The 20,819-nt window shown below is 38.2% G+C and overlaps 1 protein-coding gene across 2 annotated transcripts in view; it reads right to left on the bottom strand.

The window, feature by feature from the left end:
* Window positions 1-3,140: 3,140 nt before the first annotated feature.
* The window catches only part of LOC121503430 (vesicle-fusing ATPase), a 59,299-nt gene continuing 41,620 nt past the window's right edge, over window positions 3,141-20,819 (bottom strand). For both annotated transcript variants that reach the window (XM_041777844.1, XM_041777843.1), the window contains 10 exons: window positions 19,123-19,197; window positions 17,537-17,724; window positions 16,115-16,210; window positions 15,869-16,025; window positions 15,519-15,652; window positions 15,209-15,355; window positions 12,785-12,919; window positions 12,418-12,531; window positions 8,381-8,436; window positions 3,141-4,339 (listed from right to left, as the gene is read on the bottom strand). In XM_041777844.1, coding sequence (XP_041633778.1) covers window positions 4,318-4,339; window positions 8,381-8,436; window positions 12,418-12,531; window positions 12,785-12,919; window positions 15,209-15,355; window positions 15,519-15,652; window positions 15,869-16,025; window positions 16,115-16,210; window positions 17,537-17,724; window positions 19,123-19,197 — 1,124 coding nt within the window. In that variant the 3' untranslated portion in view covers window positions 3,141-4,317. The remainder of the gene's footprint in view (window positions 4,340-8,380; window positions 8,437-12,417; window positions 12,532-12,784; window positions 12,920-15,208; window positions 15,356-15,518; window positions 15,653-15,868; window positions 16,026-16,114; window positions 16,211-17,536; window positions 17,725-19,122; window positions 19,198-20,819) is intronic.

Here is a 20,819-nt window from a genome sequence, read left to right as displayed (position 1 = left end):
TGCGGGTCAGAAGCAGTAGAGCGGCCGCCGGGGGGAATTCACCACCAGGCTCCACGGCGCCCTCTACCGACCGAACAGGAGGACTTTAAGAGTTGCATAATGAGGGGGAGCCTGGATAATTTAAAGGGGACTCTCCCCAAAACTCTCAGGCTCCCTGCAATGTCCAATAACAAAGAACTGCTGGACATGTGTGGGCAATTATGTTCAGAAGTGGAGGAAAATAACTGCAATCAACACAATTAAAAATTTAAATGAAAACAATTAACATGTACACCTCAGCACTACAGTGAATTATTATGGTAGTTTGTAATTTGCAACATTTCAGAAAAAATAGGATATATACAGCACATTCAGGGAGTAATGACACCAGCTTCACTGTTTTCAATTTTATGTTGCTACAGTCATTTAGCATATTATTATTATCATAATATGTAATTATAATATAACAGTTCATTACTCTGGATCTTTGCTGAGATGTTTTACACCTTGATTAGAGTCCACCTGTGATAAATCAAATTGATTGGACATGACTTGGAAAGGCTCTATAGGTGGTCAAGAACCCAATGGCCCCTCTGACTGAGCTCGGGTTCATGGTCACCTTTCTTACTAAAGAAAGATGTTCTAAGAGAAAAGAAAGGTTTTTACACCTACTTCTCACCAGATTGCTCCGCTTTCATTTGAGAATTATGGAGGCCACTGTGCTCATGGAAACCTTTAGTTCAACAGAATATTTAGATTACTCCATAAATCTTAAATAAAATCTTCACATAGCCTACATAATTAAATCTCCCACTCCATCAGGGTTTGTTGATAATTTAATAACAAATAGCAGTGTCCATTAACTTGAACAATTTAAAGCAGCTGTTATTAACTTACTAATTAAGCCGCCAGACTTGCTCCTCTCTACCTTTTGGAGCTCACCATTTCAGCTAAATTTTTACTTTCAATTTACAACATACCAAGTACAGAATTTATTTTTCTTGTTTTTACACCAGAACTTTAAAAATGCTTAAAATAAAGATAATGTAACACTTGCGTGATACATGCAGTAGCCATGCTAACAGGCAATAACTTTCTTCTAAGTTGTCACTACTCTGAATGGTGTTGATATGTTCAGTGCCAAAAAAAAATCTGAAACGGCTTAAATAGCCTACACGTTGTCTGCATTTGTGCAAAAACTTGCATATGTAAAAACATTTGACCTTGAAAAACTTGTGATTTGATTGTCATTTTTCACCATTATCACAGTAGTGACCACCACTTAACAAAATACCAAACCTCAGAAATAATATACAACAAAAGGTAAAGAAACAGCAGCTACACAATAGTAAATAAGCAACAATTTTAAGAATTGAGAGTAGAAGACTCATTAATAGCCTCATATTGTTGCATTAGAGTTCAGGCAGCATGTGGAATAAGCCTATTGGTCAAAGTTACACTTTTCCGGCCAAATGTTTTCTGCAGATAATCTTAATTCAGACCTCATATTAATCTAAGCAGACTGTTTGTAGATTTGATATGCTGCCACAATTTCTGGTGTAACAAGACAGTGTATTAACCTGGCACACCAGATGGATTTGTTCCACACATCCATCCAGTAAACCTCTCATAGACAGAGTTTGGGAAAGGGCAGAGCCTTTGAAAAAAACTCAGAGGGTGATTGGATGAATGTTCAGGCCATCATATCTTTATGGGCCAATCAGAGCAACAAAACATGTCACGACTCTGCTGCGCCAGGAAGGACTGCCCCATGGTGCTGGTCCTGTCACTTTCTCACCGGGTCCTGACAGTTCAGACGGGAGCTTTGCAAGATGGATTTCCAATGAGAAACATGGAAACAGGCATATCCATCTGCTTTGCAAGGTTAACAGTGTATAACATCAATTCAAAACCAACTTGGGGGCATTTCAGATCTTTTACTTTACAAGAAAATGTTAAAACAGTCAATTTTTAATATCAAATATAAATTACTAATTAGGAATAACTACAGCATTATGTACTGCCCTTTCCACTATAAGACAGACAGTTGAAGGTCATTAAGAAATAGACTTGTGATAACCTAAATATCCAAAAAAGCTACTTCAGCTCTATTTTACTGAGTAAATAGAAGGCATTTTTAGTTTTAAATAAACAGTGCTAAGTCATTCTAATATTTGTATTTGTATATTTTATCCTTTATTTTCTGTCATTGCACTCACGTTTTTTTTAGTTATCTTCTCAGAACATTCTTGTGTATTAGACACTTTTGCACCATGAGTGAAGTTACTAAACCAAGTTGGTGAACTCTTGCCTGTGGGAACCAACTTAATCCTTAACAGAAAGATATACAGAAGTCTGTGGAAGTATACTTTCTGGATCAAACACACCCTTGAGTCGTTCACTGCAGGACTGAAAAGTTGTGGTATGTTTTTTTTTTTTTTTTTTTAAACTTGTGTTATTAATCCAAAATAACTATTTCAGCCCTACTATTTTCTGAGTTTATAGAACAAATTTAAAATTGAGTTAACTCAACTTAAATGTCCGAGTAACATTGAGTTGATATAACTTAAAAAAAAGCTAAGTATTTTTGGCTACTAAACAGATATTGTTATTTTCAGTGGGTCTTGGTCAAAATTTTAGTTGCTTCTAATGTTTTGATTGCTATTAACTCATGAGGGATTACAGAGTAAATTATATATTTTAAGTTCAGTCATAACCAAAACATTTATTTCATGCATAAGAACTTTGACGTAATCAGTTTCAACAAAATATTTAAGTATTTTCAACTTGTTCAGTTTGACATCCTATTTCCAATTAACAATGTGAAGCTAATTTATGATATCCTTTATATTGTTGGGCAGCTTTTTCAGCAGAAATTTACATCAGCTCAACAGACTCATTATACTGTAAGAAACTTGAAAACACACATTTCCTCATTAACAATTCAATAAAATTTCCTCTGCAAAAGGAAGTAGGGTTGACAATGAAAGTTTAACAAAAAGTTATGTGAACTAAAGTAGTAAAGTTGACCTCGAATTATAGCAGTGTAAATGATCATTTAGTTCAAGCACTTTTGTCTATCAATTAAGAAATAAATAAGAGAAGACCAGTCTCTTTTCCTGTGCATCTGTGCTTTTTATTGCAATAATACACTTGCATGTTATTGATATATATTTACACACACACCCACACACCCACACACACAAACACACATCATCAATGATCAGAACAAAACAAGAACTTTGGACGATAAGTACTGACCACACGACATGAGAAAAACCCACAAATTAACCACCGACCATCTACACCTGAACCCACGCGCTCGCTCTCACACATGCTGACATTCAGAAGCACCAGCAATCTCACACACACCCGAACACACTGAACACATGCAGCAGATAGTTTTTCACACATGCACACCTGCGGAGACATTGATCTAACGAAGAACCCCCCAATATAAGTACTAAATGTCTTTTGAGCCGATGTTGAAAGTGCAGATTTTTTTAATCGTTAACACTGAGGTTGTCTTAGCAACACTAGCTCGACTGAACTGTACTGTACGCAACACAGACAGACAAGCCAACAATCCAACATATACTTTTACTATTACAGTAACCTAGTAATATTAACATCTCCGAAGACGTAGGGAAGAAGAATCATACTGATGTCGTATGAAAAGAGACTTAAAACTGATCATATATTCTCATCATATACTGTATTTTGTCTATATATACTATTTACAGAACATGAACAAGTTACATACTGTATATTTAAAGGGTTAAACTTATACATGGAACAGCATCGTTTTTACAGCCACTACACATTCACTAAAAGCCTCCCATTAATTCACGTCTTAAATACTCATAGGGCTTTGGGGTCTCGTGTCATTTTTGGATGTTTTCTGTTATACGGCTTGAGTTTGTGAGATACACACTGCACTATCAACAACAAGAGATATGCAACAAATACAACAAACACAACAGCTTAAAACATACATGGCTTCTTTTTTTGTTGTTTTTACGCACAATGCACATAACAGCACTTTTTTACAATCATCTATTGCAATCTCTTTACAGATAACAGTTGTGTAACAGTACGACTGCTGTGATATGTCGATAAGGGAAGTCGATGATGATGAGTAGGAGGAAGGTGAGACAGTGATATTGCCCAGGGGGAACATGCTTGGATAAAGAAGACTTGTTTGTTCCTCTCTTTGACCAGGTTAATAGACAGAGGAATGGATGGTGGGTGGATAGACCAGAGGAAGATCACTTCCCCTCCTCTTCTTCCTCGTTTTGTTCCACTGGTGGCATGTTGTTGGCAAACTGCTTCCTTCCTCTACCCATAGATGCTGCTATCACTAGAATCATAAAAAAAGAAAAAAAGAGGATGGTTAGTTTCCTGTATGCTGTGTTGCTTCACTTCCCACTTCCTGTTTAAGAAGGGCACTCTTAAAGCTACCATCAACATACTCCTTTGTACTCACACAACACCAGCACAACACTGGGCGGAGTCTTGATAAAAATAAGAAACGATGAGCAGGATTTAATGGGCTATAAAACAAGAAAAGAGCCAAAACATAGAACCATCACTTATTAGTGTTTCAGACAACTGCATTTTGTATTCTTTATGCTCAGTGTAACTCTAAAGCCTTAAACTCTTCACAACTACAATGCATGTTGCACCAGCTATTTGTTAAAAAATAAACTGCTGACTTGTTTTCTGTTTTTTTGGTGTTTTTTCTACATATGGCACATTATAGGTCAATGGTTTAGTATGCAGGACATCATAAAACTCAACAACTGGATTGCCATTGAGACAGTCCTCAAAAAGATCTGGATAATCATAATAGCTTTCCCACAAATTATTTATATGTTGAGGCAATTAGTGAACATTTTAGTTGGAGTACAGTGCCAGGATCTTGTAATGCAGCACTCAATAAATATTAGCTCAGTTACTCTCCATGGGGGATAAATTTTTGTTGTCACTGTGTTAGAAGTGGTCAGCTATGTTAACAGGAGGTCCCTCTAATTTTAAAATAACTATCAAAAACAGGCATCACAATACATTAATATTCCATGCAATTCTCTCATAAGTGTAGGCATTATAAATACTTGTTTTACTGATGTGTCTCAATCTATGTATATTCCAGAAAAATACCATTAAAGTAGCTGTACAGATAAAAACAGAAGCTCATCCAATTAATATTTCAGTGTTTTAGCACAGAAGTTCCTGAAAGGAGGGGTCAAACCCCCCCATGGGGTTTATCAGACACTGAGGAGGGGATTGTGAGCTGCCTTACAAAAATGGTAAATTTCTCTATATGAAATAAGTTCAATTGAAAATAAGAAGGTAAGATTTATGCTGATATACAGTGCATTCAATAAGTATTCAGAACACCTTCACCTTTTACAGTTTCCTTATAAATAATGGGAATAAAAAGAACATAGACACAGTACCCTATCATGACAAAGTGACTTCGAAATTCAGCTCAAAAGCCTCACATTTCTCTGGATCTTTACTGAGATGTTTTCTACACTACAGTCGGGGCCTTAGGAAGACAGGTGGCCAAGAACCAGATGGTCCCTTTGACTGAGCTCCAAAGTTCCTGTGTAGAGATGGGACAAAGTTCCAGAGGGACGACAATCAATGCAGCTCCACTGACAGCATCATGCTGTGGGGATGTTTTTCAGCAGCAGGTACTGAGAGACTGGTCAGGGTCGGGGGAAAGTTGAATGAAGCAAAGTACAGAGATATCCTCAGTGTTAACCTGTTCTGCAGCACTCAGGACCTCAGACTGGGCTTAGGGTTCACCTTCCAACATGACTTTGACCCTATGACAACACAGGAGTAGCTTAGGGACAACTCTGTGAATGTTCTTTAGTGGCCAAGCCAAAGCCCTGACCCTATCGAATGTCTCTGGAGAGACTTGAAAATGGCTGTCCACTGACGTCCCCATCCAACCTTAGTGAGAGGATTTGCAAGAAGAATGGCAGAAAATCCCCCAATTCAGGTGTGCAAAGCTTGTCAGGTCATATTCAGAAAGACTTGAGGATGTTATTGCTGCAAAAGAAGCTCCAACTCAGTACTGAGAAAGGATCTGAATACTTATGCTAGTATGATATTTCTTTTTCTTTTTTTAAAACAAATTAAAAAAAAAAAATCCAAAGAATTCTGTTTTCACCTTGTCATGATGAGATACTGAGTGTAGATAAAAAAAAAATAAATAAAAATGAATCTAAATGATTGTGGAATTAGGCCACAACATAGTGGAATTGATTTAAAAAGGGGGGAAGGGGGTCTGAATACTTTCTGAATGCACTGTAAAAAAAAACAACAAAACAACTTAAAATCTAAATGCGCACATGAAGCTCTGTACAATATCCTTGCTTTAACCACCTCTAGAGACAGTGGGAGTTGTTTAAGCATATCATCATTTTCAGGCACAAGCCTCTTATCTCCAAGATCATGACAATTCAGGAAATAGGGGAAAAAAGGCTGTCTTTAAAAAATGTAACACTGCATTGTCAAAGTCAACATTACACTACTGTTGCCAGTATCATTAAGTTATTTTATATTTTCCAAAATCCAGCTTAAATATAGTATCAAGGTCTTGGACTGGTGAAAATGAGCATTGAATTTTTGACTTTGGTTAAACACCTCCAGTCAAAGAGAGTATACTGTTAAAGTAGAGTAAGTGTAAAACTCACTGACAGAAGTAGAGGATGACCCAGAGCACTGACATATGAAAAAGAAACTCTTGAAAAATTAAGATCAAAGGTTTCTGCCAAACAGTGATAATATTTGATGACTGCATCAAGGTATACTAAATATTTTACAAATACAGGAATGATAGCCTAGATCACATAATTCTGAACAGTGTTATTTAATTTCATATGCAGGATAAGACAGCAGGCAAAGTCAGTCAGTCCACCAATGTTTTGGATTCTGTGATAGTCTTTTGAACTGTTAGGTCTGTATTTCAACCATTTTCATCAACAGCACTTTTACTCTTCAATCAAAATTTTAGGTCAGAAAGTTTCTTTTGATTGAAGCTGCTACATTTAGCTATAAATGCATATAACAAGTCGTCTCGTTAAAAGAACTTGTGCTTATGTGTGGTTGATGTAACAATGAATGGAGTCAATCATTGATTTATCTTTGGTAAATAATCAGCCTCTAACTGTGCTAATTGGCTACTTAAGAACAGCTGGTGCAACTGACTCTGAAACCTTACCTTACGCCCTGCACTGCTTCTAAAGCAGGACTTGAATTATTAACAAAACTAAAAGCTATTTACTGCCTCATTAAAACACTACAAAGACTCCCTTGAGCTTAAATTAGCTATAATGCTAATGTTACTGCAAAACAATTCAGTGTTAGCGTGTATGTAGCAATTATTCAATAAGTCACCAGTTACATTTTATTATGAAGCATAATTTCTGCTGTGGGGGCATGCTAAGACTATGTAAGGTACAGTGGGTGTACAAATTTAACAAATCCCAGTAACTGCACTTTCTGCTTAGGGAAGAGATGAGAAGAAAAGGGTAAGGGTGGATATAAGACTTGTTGAGTAAGGCTATGTAACTTCATAAAAGACTTACCTGTTAAAAAAATGTAATTTGAAGATGTAAAGGTGTTCTGAGTCGTACTCTGTGCTAAAACTGTCCTCTGTGTTGCATTAATACTGACAACTCTAACAGAATTTTACCTTGATAATGTGAAGTCATTGATGCAACCTGATGGATCTGGTCTCTTTTTAGAATTTACAAACATAACTAAAGTCGAAGTTACATAGCCTAGCTCACACATTTGATGGGAGACATGATATAATTGATCGAAATCATACAAGCAAAACAAAAACTGTTTTCTAAATATACTACTGGAAATATAGTACAAATGTGGAAAAATGTGGCTAATCTAATTAACTAAGTGGTCATCTACAGGTTTTGTATGAGATATTTATCTTGTTGCTTTGCTGTTGATCTTACCAGTGCATAGCAAGAGACACTGATGGCTTAAATTCGGATTTGATCACCATCATTCAACCTGGTGATTGAAAAATATAGCCATTTAGGTCAATCTTTGGTGAGAAGAGGCCATTGATTGTTAGCATTTACTCTGCTGAGCCACATCTGCTCTGTGTGAGATGCTAGATTAGAATCGTGAAAATCAATATGTATTATTGCACAACATTATTGAGCCATGTTCACTGTATTAGCTCTGCTGATAATGTTTATTGAAATGTGAAAATAGAAATGGTCTGATAAAAACAAGCTGAGATTGTATTACAAATGATACACATGAAATGGGAGATGTAATTGAAAGAAACTGGCTTAGGTTCAAGTAGATGGACAAGCAATGCAAAGAATTTGGATGGGTGCAGAGCTCTTATACTCACGCCCCCTCGTCTCTGAGCAGGGTCAGGAACTTGGTCACTCTGTAGTCCTGGTCCATCTGGAGAGATTCAAAGAAAGCAGAGGAAGAAAAGAAGATTAGTATCATCAATACATGGAATATGTCAGCCAGACAGAATTGAATGTGCCAGTCACACAGGTAAATGTGTAAGGCAAAATAAAATGTATCAGTCAGACAAAGTGAGATGAGTCAAACAGATAGAATGGATTGTATCAATCAGACACCAAGAATATGTCAGTCAGACAGAATAGGATTAGTCAGCCAGACAGAATGGAATGTGTCAGCCAGGCTGAATGGAATATGTCAACCAGACAGAATGGAATGTGTCAGCCAGACTGAATGGAATGTGTCAGCCAGACAGAAGAATGTGTCAGCCAGACTGAATGGAATGTGTCAGCCAGACAGAAGAATGTGTCAGCCAGACTGAATGGAATGTGTCAGCCAGACAGAAGAATGTGTCAGCCAGACAGAATGAAATGTGTCAGCCAGACAGAATGGAATGTGTTTGCCAGACAGAATGGAATGTATCAGCCGGACTGAATGGAATGTGTCAGTCAGACAGACGAATGTGTCAGCCAGACAGTAGAATGTGTCAGCCAGACAGACGAATGTGTCAGCCAGACAGTGGAATGTGTCAGCCAGACAGAATGGAATATGTTAGCCAGACGGTGGAATATGTTAGCCAGACGGTGGAATGTGTCAGCCAGACAGAAGAATGTGTCAGCCAGACAGGATGGAATGTGTCAGTCAGACTGAATGGAATATGTAAGCCAGACAGAATGGAATATATTAGCCAGATGTTGGAATATGTTAACCAGACAGTGGAATGTGTCAGCCAGACAGAAGAATGTGTCAGCCAGACGAAATGGAATGTGTCAGCCAGACAGAATGGAATGTGTCAGCCAGACGGAATGGAATGTGTCAGCCAGACGGAATGGAATGTGTCAGCCAGACAGAATGGAATGTGTCAGCCAGACGGAATGGAATGTGTCAGCCAGACAGAATGGAATGTGTCAGCCAGACTGAATGGAATGTGTCAGCCAGACAGAATGGAATGTGTCAGCCAGACAGAATGGAATGTGTCAGCCAGACTGAATGGAATGTGTCAGCCAGACAGAAGAATGTGTCAGCCAGACTGAATGGAATGTGTCAGCCAGACAGAAGAATGTGTCAGCCAGACAGAATGAAATGTGTCAGCCAGACAGAATGGAATGTGTTTGCCAGACAGAATGGAATGTATCAGCCAGACTGAATGGAATGTGTCAGCCAGACAGAAGAATATGTCAGCCAGACAGTGGAATGTGTCAGCCAGACTGAATGGAATGTGTCAGCCATACAGACGAATGTGTCAGCCAGACAGTGGAATGTGTCAGCCAGACAGAATGGAATATGTTAGCCAGACGGTGGAATATGTTAGCCAGACGGTGGAATGTGTCAGCCAGACAGAAGAATGTGTCAGCCAGACAGGATGGAATGTGTCAGTCAGACTGAATGGAATATGTAAGCCAGACAGAATGGAATATATTAGCCAGATGTTGGAATATGTTAACCAGACAGTGGAATGTGTCAGCCAGACAGAATGGAATGTGTCAGCCAGACAGAATGGAATGTGTCAGCCAGACGGAATGGAATGTGTCAGCCAGACAGAATGGAATGTGTCAGCCAGACAGAATGGAATGTGTCAGCCAGACGGAATGGAATGTGTCAGCCAGACAGAATGGAATGTGTCAGCCAGACGGAATGGAATGTGTCAGCCGGACAGAATGGAATAAGTCAGCCAGACAGAATGGAATGTGACAGTCAGATAGTGGAATGTGTCAGCCAGACAAATCAAACAGACAGAATGGAATATGTCAGTCAGACAGAATGGAATATGTCAGCCAGACAAAATTGAATGTGCCAGTCACACAGGTGAATGTGTAAGACAGAATGAAATGTATCAGTCAGACAGAAGAATGTGTCAGCCAGACAGAATGAAATGTGTCAGCCAGACAGAATGGAATGTGTTTGCCAGACAGAATGGAATGTATCAGCCGGACTGAATGGAATGTGTCAGTCAGACAGACGAATGTGTCAGCCAGACAGTAGAATGTGTCAGCCAGACAGACGAATGTGTCAGCCAGACAGTGGAATGTGTCAGCCAGACAGAATGGAATATGTTAGCCAGACGGTGGAATATGTTAGCCAGACGGTGGAATGTGTCAGCCAGACAGAAGAATGTGTCAGCCAGACAGGATGGAATGTGTCAGTCAGACTGAATGGAATATGTAAGCCAGACAGAATGGAATATATTAGCCAGATGTTGGAATATGTTAACCAGACAGTGGAATGTGTCAGCCAGACAGAAGAATGTGTCAGCCAGACGAAATGGAATGTGTCAGCCAGACAGAATGGAATGTGTCAGCCAGACGGAATGGAATGTGTCAGCCAGACGGAATGGAATGTGTCAGCCAGACAGAATGGAATGTGTCAGCCAGACGGAATGGAATGTGTCAGCCAGACAGAATGGAATGTGTCAGCCAGACTGAATGGAATGTGTCAGCCAGACAGAATGGAATGTGTCAGCCAGACAGAATGGAATGTGTCAGCCAGACTGAATGGAATGTGTCAGCCAGACAGAAGAATGTGTCAGCCAGACTGAATGGAATGTGTCAGCCAGACAGAAGAATGTGTCAGCCAGACAGAATGGAATGTGTCAGCCAGACAGAATGGAATGTGTTTGCCAGACAGAATGGAATGTATCAGCCAGACTGAATGGAATGTGTCAGCCAGACAGAAGAATATGTCAGCCAGACAGTGGAATGTGTCAGCCAGACTGAATGGAATGTGTCAGCCATACAGACGAATGTGTCAGCCAGACAGTGGAATGTGTCAGCCAGACAGAATGGAATATGTTAGCCAGACGGTGGAATATGTTAGCCAGACGGTGGAATGTGTCAGCCAGACAGAAGAATGTGTCAGCCAGACAGGATGGAATGTGTCAGTCAGACTGAATGGAATATGTAAGCCAGACAGAATGGAATATATTAGCCAGATGTTGGAATATGTTAACCAGACAGTGGAATGTGTCAGCCAGACAGAATGGAATGTGTCAGCCAGACAGAATGGAATGTGTCAGCCAGACGGAATGGAATGTGTCAGCCAGACAGAATGGAATGTGTCAGCCAGACAGAATGGAATGTGTCAGCCAGACGGAATGGAATGTGTCAGCCAGACAGAATGGAATGTGTCAGCCAGACGGAATGGAATGTGTCAGCCGGACAGAATGGAATAAGTCAGCCAGACAGAATGGAATGTGACAGTCAGATAGTGGAATGTGTCAGCCAGACAAATCAAACAGACAGAATGGAATATGTCAGTCAGACAGAATGGAATATGTCAGCCAGACAAAATTGAATGTGCCAGTCACACAGGTGAATGTGTAAGACAGAATGAAATGTATCAGTCAGACAGAGTTAGATGAGTCAATCAGACAGAATGAATTGTATCAATCAGACACTGAAATATGTCAGTCAGACAGAATGAGATAAGTCAGTCAGACGGAATGGAATGTGTGATTCAGACAGAATGGAATGTGTGAGCCAGACAGAATGGAATATGTCAGCCAGACAGAATGGAATGTGTCAGCCAGACAGAATGAAATGTGTCAGCCAGACAGTGGAATGTGTCGGCTAGACAGAATGGAATATCAGTGGAAATCAATAGGGGACTTCAAGGATGCTTCAGAAAATCTCTCAGCCTCAGGTGGGTCATTATAAGGTGCCACCTTAGCACAAACACTAGCTAAGTATCCAATGCCCTGTCTGCCTCCGAAATGTGAAGTTCTTAATGAACAAGAGTGAGATATTGTTTTAAAAAAGTCAAAAAGTAGCTTGTTATTGCACAAGCTCATAAAATTGTAATGCTGCAATTAATAAATAATCAAATGGCTTGATTTTCTTGATACAGTGTTTTTCAGCAAAATAAATCAGTGTTTATATGCAGGTGTCATATAAAACCCTTTTAATGAGTTTCATGTACCTGCAGCGACATCTCAATGAGCACCAGGAGCTTCTTGATGCCAATCCAGACTCTCTTCCCTCTGAGCTGCTGTGCGATGCTGGCCCGCTCTTTATCAGAAAAGCTCCCAAGTAGCTACAGGAACACGACAGTCATAAGACGGGGGAGACCATCAGATTAAAAAAAAAACAAAAAAACCCAGAAAAAAAAAACAAAGAAATGCAACATCCAAGCTATTCACAGTTTCATTGTTGTTATTTTCCTACATACAGGGTTATGGAGTTGAATCTGTGTGTGTATGTGCCCTTGTTTGAGCACACAATCATCACTTATTTTTATGTTAATCTTGCCTACATTAAAATGTGCATGTGTGGGTACTTTTTAATACCTCTAAAGCATCGACTAGCTGCTCCCCAGTCGAGATGTTGGGGATGTGGATGGTGGTGCTGAAGGCGTCCAACATCTCCATCTCCTGCAGCACATCTTTCCTGCTGGTGGTGCCAATGATGAGCAGCTTCCGACCCTGAGGACAGAAAAATGACTTGTGCTCTTTGTTCATGTCACCACATCTCTAATGCAACTATCTAACAATATGTAATACAATGTGCTTTTAAAAATTAAATCAGCTTCTAAAGCCAGTCAAATGTGTGTTAAAAACACACAGGCAGACCTGGTGGATCTTTAGAAAAATTGCTCAAGTACCATGACCAAAGGCAAAACACATTTTTTTCCTACTTTTTTGCACTGTCCTTACACAAACTCTTCCATACAATTTTATCAACCCTCAGCAAACATCATAGGGATTATCCAGAATTCACCCTGAATATATTCATGCCTCAGATTCCTCCTGTCAATCCTGCTGTTATTCTATGTTCTTCAAAATTTCATGGCAAAACAACAATATCACTCTGAACATGCTGACATTCAAACATCTCATAAAAGCTCCCTCTACCACCAACAGGAGATGGCACAGTGGGGTCAATTGTTGTTTCCTTTTTCTTTGATAAACCTGTCAAACTCAGATTGCTACATGAAGGCTTCAGTAACTTCACCCTATCTGTCCATCCCACTGACAGGTTACATTCATGGACACTCAGTGGCGATGGAAACTATTCTGATATCTCACAATGTGACAGGAAGTCATGGTAACTCTCACATTAATCATTTGATTTATTTCAAATCTCACATGCATGATCAGAATATGCCCCTCCGCACATTTAAATGTTGATTTCATGCTTTAGCTGCAGCATTGCCTACTGTAAGAAGCCAATAACACCTCTACCATAAAACGCCCCATCTTCTTTGAATTTTATATGATAAATATCTCTCCTGGCCAGATCACATCTACATAATAGCATCTTGCCTTGTCATACTGATGGCTTTCAGTACATATAAAAAGTGTGATTTGCTCATTAGTGTTCATTTGATGACAGTTCTGGGAGGATTTACATAGTCTCTGTGCCATTCTGCAGCACACTGCACGCTACTTGAGCTACATCCGCAGTAGCATCACACCTCAACATGCACTGGGGTACAAGGCTCCGTTCAGTTTTGCTTGAAGCCCTAGTCTGGTATAATTATCACCTTGATCTACATTGTTTGATAGGCTATATGACATAATTAACATAGAGTTTGCTTTATATGCAAGTTTTAATTTTACATTATTAATTAAATTATTTATTTAACCCATCCCTTTCATATCGGCTGTGTGCTTACATTAATTTCCACTGACATGTAAAAAAGTCTTCAGTAGTAAAAATAAAATTTTTTAACAGAGCTTGTCTAGCAATGTTGCAGCAAACAGGGGTTGAACTTTTGGGTGTTGCGTTCTGACAAAGATGAATTTTTCATCTTTTATTTTATCTCTCTTTTTTAACTGTACAAATATTTTGGTCCCTTATAAAGGCAGAGATGGAGAATCTTAACTGTAGAAAATGTTTAATTAAAAAAAATGTGTTTCTGCATGCAATCAAAACTTTATCATGACATCTACCCTGCAGCAGCAAATTAAAGACAATAAAAATAACTTCATGGAAAAAGTAAAACTTTATGCTGAATGTCTGGTTTGCTTTTGTAGGTTATAAAAAGACCTCGTCATTTAAGTCTGTCTCATGACCAACTAAAAACTCCTCACAGGACCCTAAATATGCCAAGGACTATTTTATGCTGCAGATTTACAACACTACAAGCATTACAGAACAGCTTTAAATCGTTACCCATAAATTAGTACAGCACTTCTAAATCATCACTGGAATTATGAAGGGCAGTTTTAAAACAATACATTTGTGGCTAGTTTTACACACCATAAGCTATTGAGGCCTATTTTTCTTGTAATATTTTGATAAAAGATGCTTATCTGGAATTAGACATAAAACTGGCTAAGATTTGAGGTTATGCTGTCTATTGGTGCCTAGATGGCCCATTAAGAAATTTAAACACCTACACTCTGGCCTGATACTCAGGTGTGTTGGTATTTAATGAGGCCTGGGGCCACGAGAGTCAAGCAGAGACGAGGAGTGGGCTGCAGAGGTCCGCTTAGCTGCCTTTTTAACTCAGCAGCCACAGATCTAATTATTTCCAATCCTGTAGTTCTAAGTCAAACCGTTACTTTTCATCTGATATTTTTAGCCTCAGTGGCAGAGAAAGGATTTAAATAATCTTTTTCACAAACCTGGTCAAACTTTTAGAGAGTGGAAATAGGCTATGGTGTGAAAGGGGTCACATAACGTGTGGTTTCAAGTTAAATTTTACTGCTATCACTGGTCTCGTTGTAGAAGTAAAATAAAAATATGTGCACAGATGGTTGCTAAACCTTTGGTGGAGCTTTTTTCAGCAGCACCAGCAGAGCCTGGAGAACCAGGTTGGAGAAACGAGGACCAATGGGTACGTAGTCCAGCAGACGTTCAATGTCGTCCACCACCACACAGCTCAGCTGGGACTTGTATGCATCATCAAAGACCTGGAATATGAAATGCATGAAGAAAGAAATGTTTGAAGGAAAGAATACATGAAAAAATAAAGGGGGAAGTCAATTGTAAAAGCAAGGAAGTAAATGGGTTAAATAGTTCTATAAGCTGTCATTAAAGGTATTTGTTTCATTATTTGATGGGGGAGTTACATACCTTTTTGATCGCCTGGCACTTGGAGATCTCTGAGTTTCCAATCATCTTGTCTGGAGAGCAGATCTTAATGAAAGGAAACTGTGAGTCCTCTGCAATCTTAGCTGCCAAGGCTGTCTTCCCACTGTGAGGTGGACCTGTGGAGAGTGTGTCAAAAGATATGATTTTCACTCTTTACATGTTTGTGTTTGTGGAGCTTGTCAGTTGGATATTAGCTAGGGTCTCATCAAGCTATCTGGATGCAATTTTTCATCTTTTGCATGGACTAAAATATAGATTATGGGCATAGTGGGCATGGACATAGTATTTTTCATATAATTAACAGTATTTTTGTTGTTTATATAACTTCTTACCTTCCAATAAGACAGCCACCAGTGGTGTACGATCACTGTTCTTGGTCTGCTGCACCAGCAGCTCTCCATCATCCAGTACATGAGTGACGGGATCGCCCCATTTGATGATACCATTCATGATGTAGCTGGAATAGTCTTCTGCATTTGTACCAAATGCCTGAATGAAATGATGATCAGGTTAGAGGAGTATTATAGGGTAATTCTATGTTATGTGGTGCATAGAGTGTATAAAGACGTGGTGCTTACAGGTTTGATGTCATTGTTGAGAGATCCCATGAAGTCGTTTCTGGTGACCTGGAGTTTCTCAGCCTTCTCCATGTCCACTTCCACTGTGGATGTAGCCTGGTGAAGAAAAAAAGACAAAAAAATTAACCACAAAATATACCAACCAATATCAACCAAATTCACAAGTCAACTCTAGTTGACTTATTATCAAACTTAAGTTAATTGTTGTTTTAAGGCTGGGGAGAAAAAGATTTAAAGTAAGCACAACAAACTTGATAGAAAGAAGAAGTAAGTAACCGGGAGGCAATGGGAAAAATAAATGAGCCTTGGCAACACACCAGATACAATCTATTTACACAGACTCTCAATGTAAAGCGAGCCATCTCTGTAACTCTATTGTTAAATGTCCTGTAATTCTCTTTTAGGAAAAAAAAATGTAGAGTGAAATTTAGAAGAGTAAGAAGTTTTTTTCTGTATCTACAGGTTGTTTTACTTAAGAGAATTTCAGGAATGTCAATTCTAGGGATTGGGATAAATTTATAAATATTAAAAAAAGTCATTAATTTCCAAGGATTGGGAGATTTCACATGACTTTAACACATTTTTAAACTTGACTTTTTCCATTGTTTTCTTGTTCATTTTGCTGTAATGTGGTACTACTGCCAGAAGGTGGCTGTAATGCAACTAAATGCTGTTTTCTTGCTGTCATTAGATATAAGAGGAAATACAAAGATATAGATAGACCTATCTAAATTAGTGTTTACACCTTAATATAGAACAACATTGTTTCTATTTTCAAACAAAAATAAGCCTTTATTTCATTCATAGAGGGTCCTCTCCTTGAAGTCTGCCATCTTGGATTTTTACATCCTGCATGTTTCTACAGCACCACATAAGGGACCAAACAACAGGAACCTATTTCTTTTTAAATCTACTGGTTGCCACTACTACCAGGAGTTGCAATCTAGGATCTGACTGCTTGATGTTGCTCATATTCCCCCGTTTTACACACTGCACCTTTAAGAAAAAATACTCATTTGGCATTGGTAAGGAAATGTGCTGCATCATAGTAAGCTATCATCATCAGTGTTATAAATGCTAGAGAAGGTAAAGGAGGCTCTGTGTTTATTCACATATGGAGCAAAAAAGCGTGTGTGTTATGGGGGTATATTCAGTTTTTCTAGAAAAATGCCAGTGACTTTTGAACAATAACTTTGTCTGAAATGATCATCCCTTATCAGTGCCATTGTTGATTTTAACAAAGTTACAAGTGCAAACAATATGGCACTTTCTCTTTGGTAATAACAATCCTAAACTTGAGAGTCATTTGTCAATTCATTGTAACTGATTATTGTTAATTGTTATTGTTGGGGGTATTATATGGTTATGTGTCCATAACCAAATCATTCTGAAAGCTCTGCAAATGTGAGAGTCTCAATTAACCTTGATGTGTCGGTTCATGGCAGTGGACTGAGCAGCCCTGACCAGACCCTCCAGCTCAGCACCACTGTAGTTCTTGGTCTCAGTGGCAAGCTCCTTTATGTCAACATCAGCAGCTAGCAGATTGAAGCTTCGCATCTTGTTGGTGTGGATGGTCAAAATCTGCACACGGCCCTTCTCATCAGGAAGACCTAAATGTCAGACAAAGAGGAAGGTTGGGACGTAGAAAGATGGAAACAGTGTTGATTAGAGTTAGAAGGATGATATGAGGTAAGAGAAGAGTAGACAAAAGGAGAAAAAAAAGATTGGAGGAAAGACAAGAATGAGCAAAATATGTAATAAATGGTAAAGGAAAAATCCTGCACCAACATAATTGTTCTTGTATACTGTTTCAACCATATTAACTGAGACTTGAACTTCTGTTTGGGATAAATTTTTAGTTTCTTCCACTTACTTGGTATTAGCAAGACCTGATAAGTTAAAAGCTTAACGTGGTCCCTGAACAGGAATTAGTTTTTGCCAAAAATTATGTCCATGAATCTCCTGAAGATTCTGTTTCTGCAGAAAATACAGCATTGGACAGGTTTCTGAGCAGACGTTTCGGTGGTGTGTTTGCCAATTGGTAAATTTCAGAGGGTCTTTAGTCAGTTAGAAATGGTGTCAGTCATTTATGTTTCTCATTATTTTAATGATGGACCACAAAGAATAGAGATGTTTCTTTCCAAAACCCACAATCCCTAAATTTTAAAATAAATTACCAAAAAAATTGTTATGTGAAAATTCTTAAAATTGGTTTATAAGCATCCAACATAACTACTCAAAAATATTCCCAGAATGTTTCAGTAAAACTTTATTATAAAGTCTAAACATTCAAATAAAAATTCCATGTAAATTCTGGAATATTTTCAAGCAAATCTCCCCTAAAATATCTTAGACAATTCCCAATAATTTACATTTACATTCCCAAAAAATCCATGAAAATGACTGGAAACTCCCCCAAATACCAAAACAAATTCCCTGAAATTTTCATTAAAAAAATCTTGAAAATTTGAAGGCAAAAACCAACCCACCAAAGAAAGAAAAAAAAAATCAAAGTAAATTTCCCCCAAAACCTATTATGAAATTCTCCACAATATAAAAACCTATCCCCAAAATTTCCAAGAAAAATACTTTGACATTCCAAGCAATGAAACTTTCAAAATATTTTTCAGGAAAAAAAAATTCCCTAAAACTTCATTGCAAATTCCCCCCAAATTTCAGGCAAATTATTCAAACTTTAATGGGCATTTTAGAAAGTTATCTCAAATATTCTAATGGTAGAAATTAGTACTATGTTGTAGGAAAGCCACTATGTAATGTCCTTATATGTCCATGCAGGGTCTTAGGAGTTTAAGGCCATTAATCAGCTTAATGTGTTTATACAAACATAAGAGAAATCTTACAAAAAATAAACAGGGAAAACATGAGAAATTATACCATTCAGAGAGCTGCAAAATTACTGAGTTAAAAACTGATTAACAGAAAAATGTTACTAAAATTTACACAAAAGAAAGAAGAGCATGAATTGTAAAAGCAAGAAAGATACTCACCAATTTCCATTTTGACCTCAAACCTGCCAGGTCTCATGAGAGCATCATCTATCAGGTCGGGCCTGTTGGTCATACCTGGAAATAAAGAGAAAATATCAGAGACTGAAAATAGGGAGACATATATAACTTATCACTTTTATAAACAGTCAAAAAAAATCCTTAAACGAAGGCTTTGCTCATCGAACATATGTAGAATAATTCAATACCATTGGCAATCAGACACAATGTCCACTTTAAAGAATGGATGTTGGTTTTAACAGTGGTGTGGTTAAGATGATAACCACAGATACATTTGCAAGTCTGAGGAAGAGTGAGTTGGTTCAAAATGTAATTTGTTGTTAATAAATATTTAATCAGGAGCTTCCTGGTGAGCAGACTTTTTTTCTCTATGTGTGTGATGTGTGTCTTACTTTGATTTTCTATTAAGGATTAATATGAAATAATGAGGAGGGAATGGAACTGATAGAAAGTAACGCTGCCAGCCCAGTCTGTGTTGCCCAATATCCAAGAGAACCAACAAGTATGACCCGCCCTACTTTCATTCTGATTGGCTTACCCTGATATTCTAGCGAACAAAGGCAATAAGGAGTGCTAACAGAGGGTCATGCCTTCATCGTCCTATGACAAAAATGCAGCATAATACTGAATGATGTGCATCAGAGAACAGGTAGAAATAGAAATAGGCATTTTTTATGAAGAATAAAAAAGTGGTTATACTCCATTTACCTGTGTATACACGCACTAGACTACTGGGTGTAGGTTAAATAAAATAAATATGTATGTGGTTTTAGATACAGCCATTACTTTGGATCCTATCTTATGAACATAGTGCATAGATCTTCCCTGCCATCACAACAGAACAGTTTGGGTTTGGTAACATTTAAAGGATATGCTTATAATAACATCCAACAAGTGGGAACCTACTAATGGTCAAGTGGTACTAAATCACCCTTTTTATTTAAAGCTCCATAACAGAGTTCTCCATGGCTTTTCACTTTAACAATACACCACACGTCTGTGACATCACACTGCCTTGCACAAGAGGCATAAGGTGTAAACAAACAGGAAAAGTCTCACAAACTCACACGCTCAGACGCCCCCACACAGGGCTGCTCTGCTCTGATGCTAACAGTGATGCTACTCTACCTCTGTTATCACTTCCATACATGCTCAGTGGCAGAATAACTTCAGCCTGCATTTAAATCTCTGTGAGATTTACATTAATGACCAAATATATTAGATGAGTAACAATACTGTTCTGGAAAGGGAATGTAAACAGGGCTAAACTGACTCAAACAGCAGCTTTTGAAAATGAGTCAATGGAAAATTACCTTATTTTAATATTTTTACAGGTGGGAATTGTCCTTTAATAGGTTTGTTGAAATTAATCATTTTTAGTTTTGCATGTTTTTGTCTAAAAGAAGAGGGCTGGTGATAAAAAAGAGACAATATATCCTCAGAAATGTACTGGCAACCATGACCCTTAAGAATCACTAGAATTACACTTATTATAGATTCTCCAATTATCACAAACCATTTATATGTTTACTCCTACTCAAGGGAAAGTGTTCAATTCCAGTGTCCTCAATGGTTGAGTGTTTGGGTGGTCATTCACCGTCATCATCTAAGAACTTTTAACTGTATATTTCTTAATTTTGGTAAATAGCTCACCATTTATTTGTCATGCATGTGAGCAG

This window comes from Cheilinus undulatus, linkage group 21 (genome assembly GCF_018320785.1).
Source record: "Cheilinus undulatus linkage group 21, ASM1832078v1, whole genome shotgun sequence".
NCBI lineage: Eukaryota > Metazoa > Chordata > Actinopteri > Labriformes > Labridae > Cheilinus > Cheilinus undulatus.
This window is presented reverse-complemented; position numbering and strand designations above follow the sequence as displayed.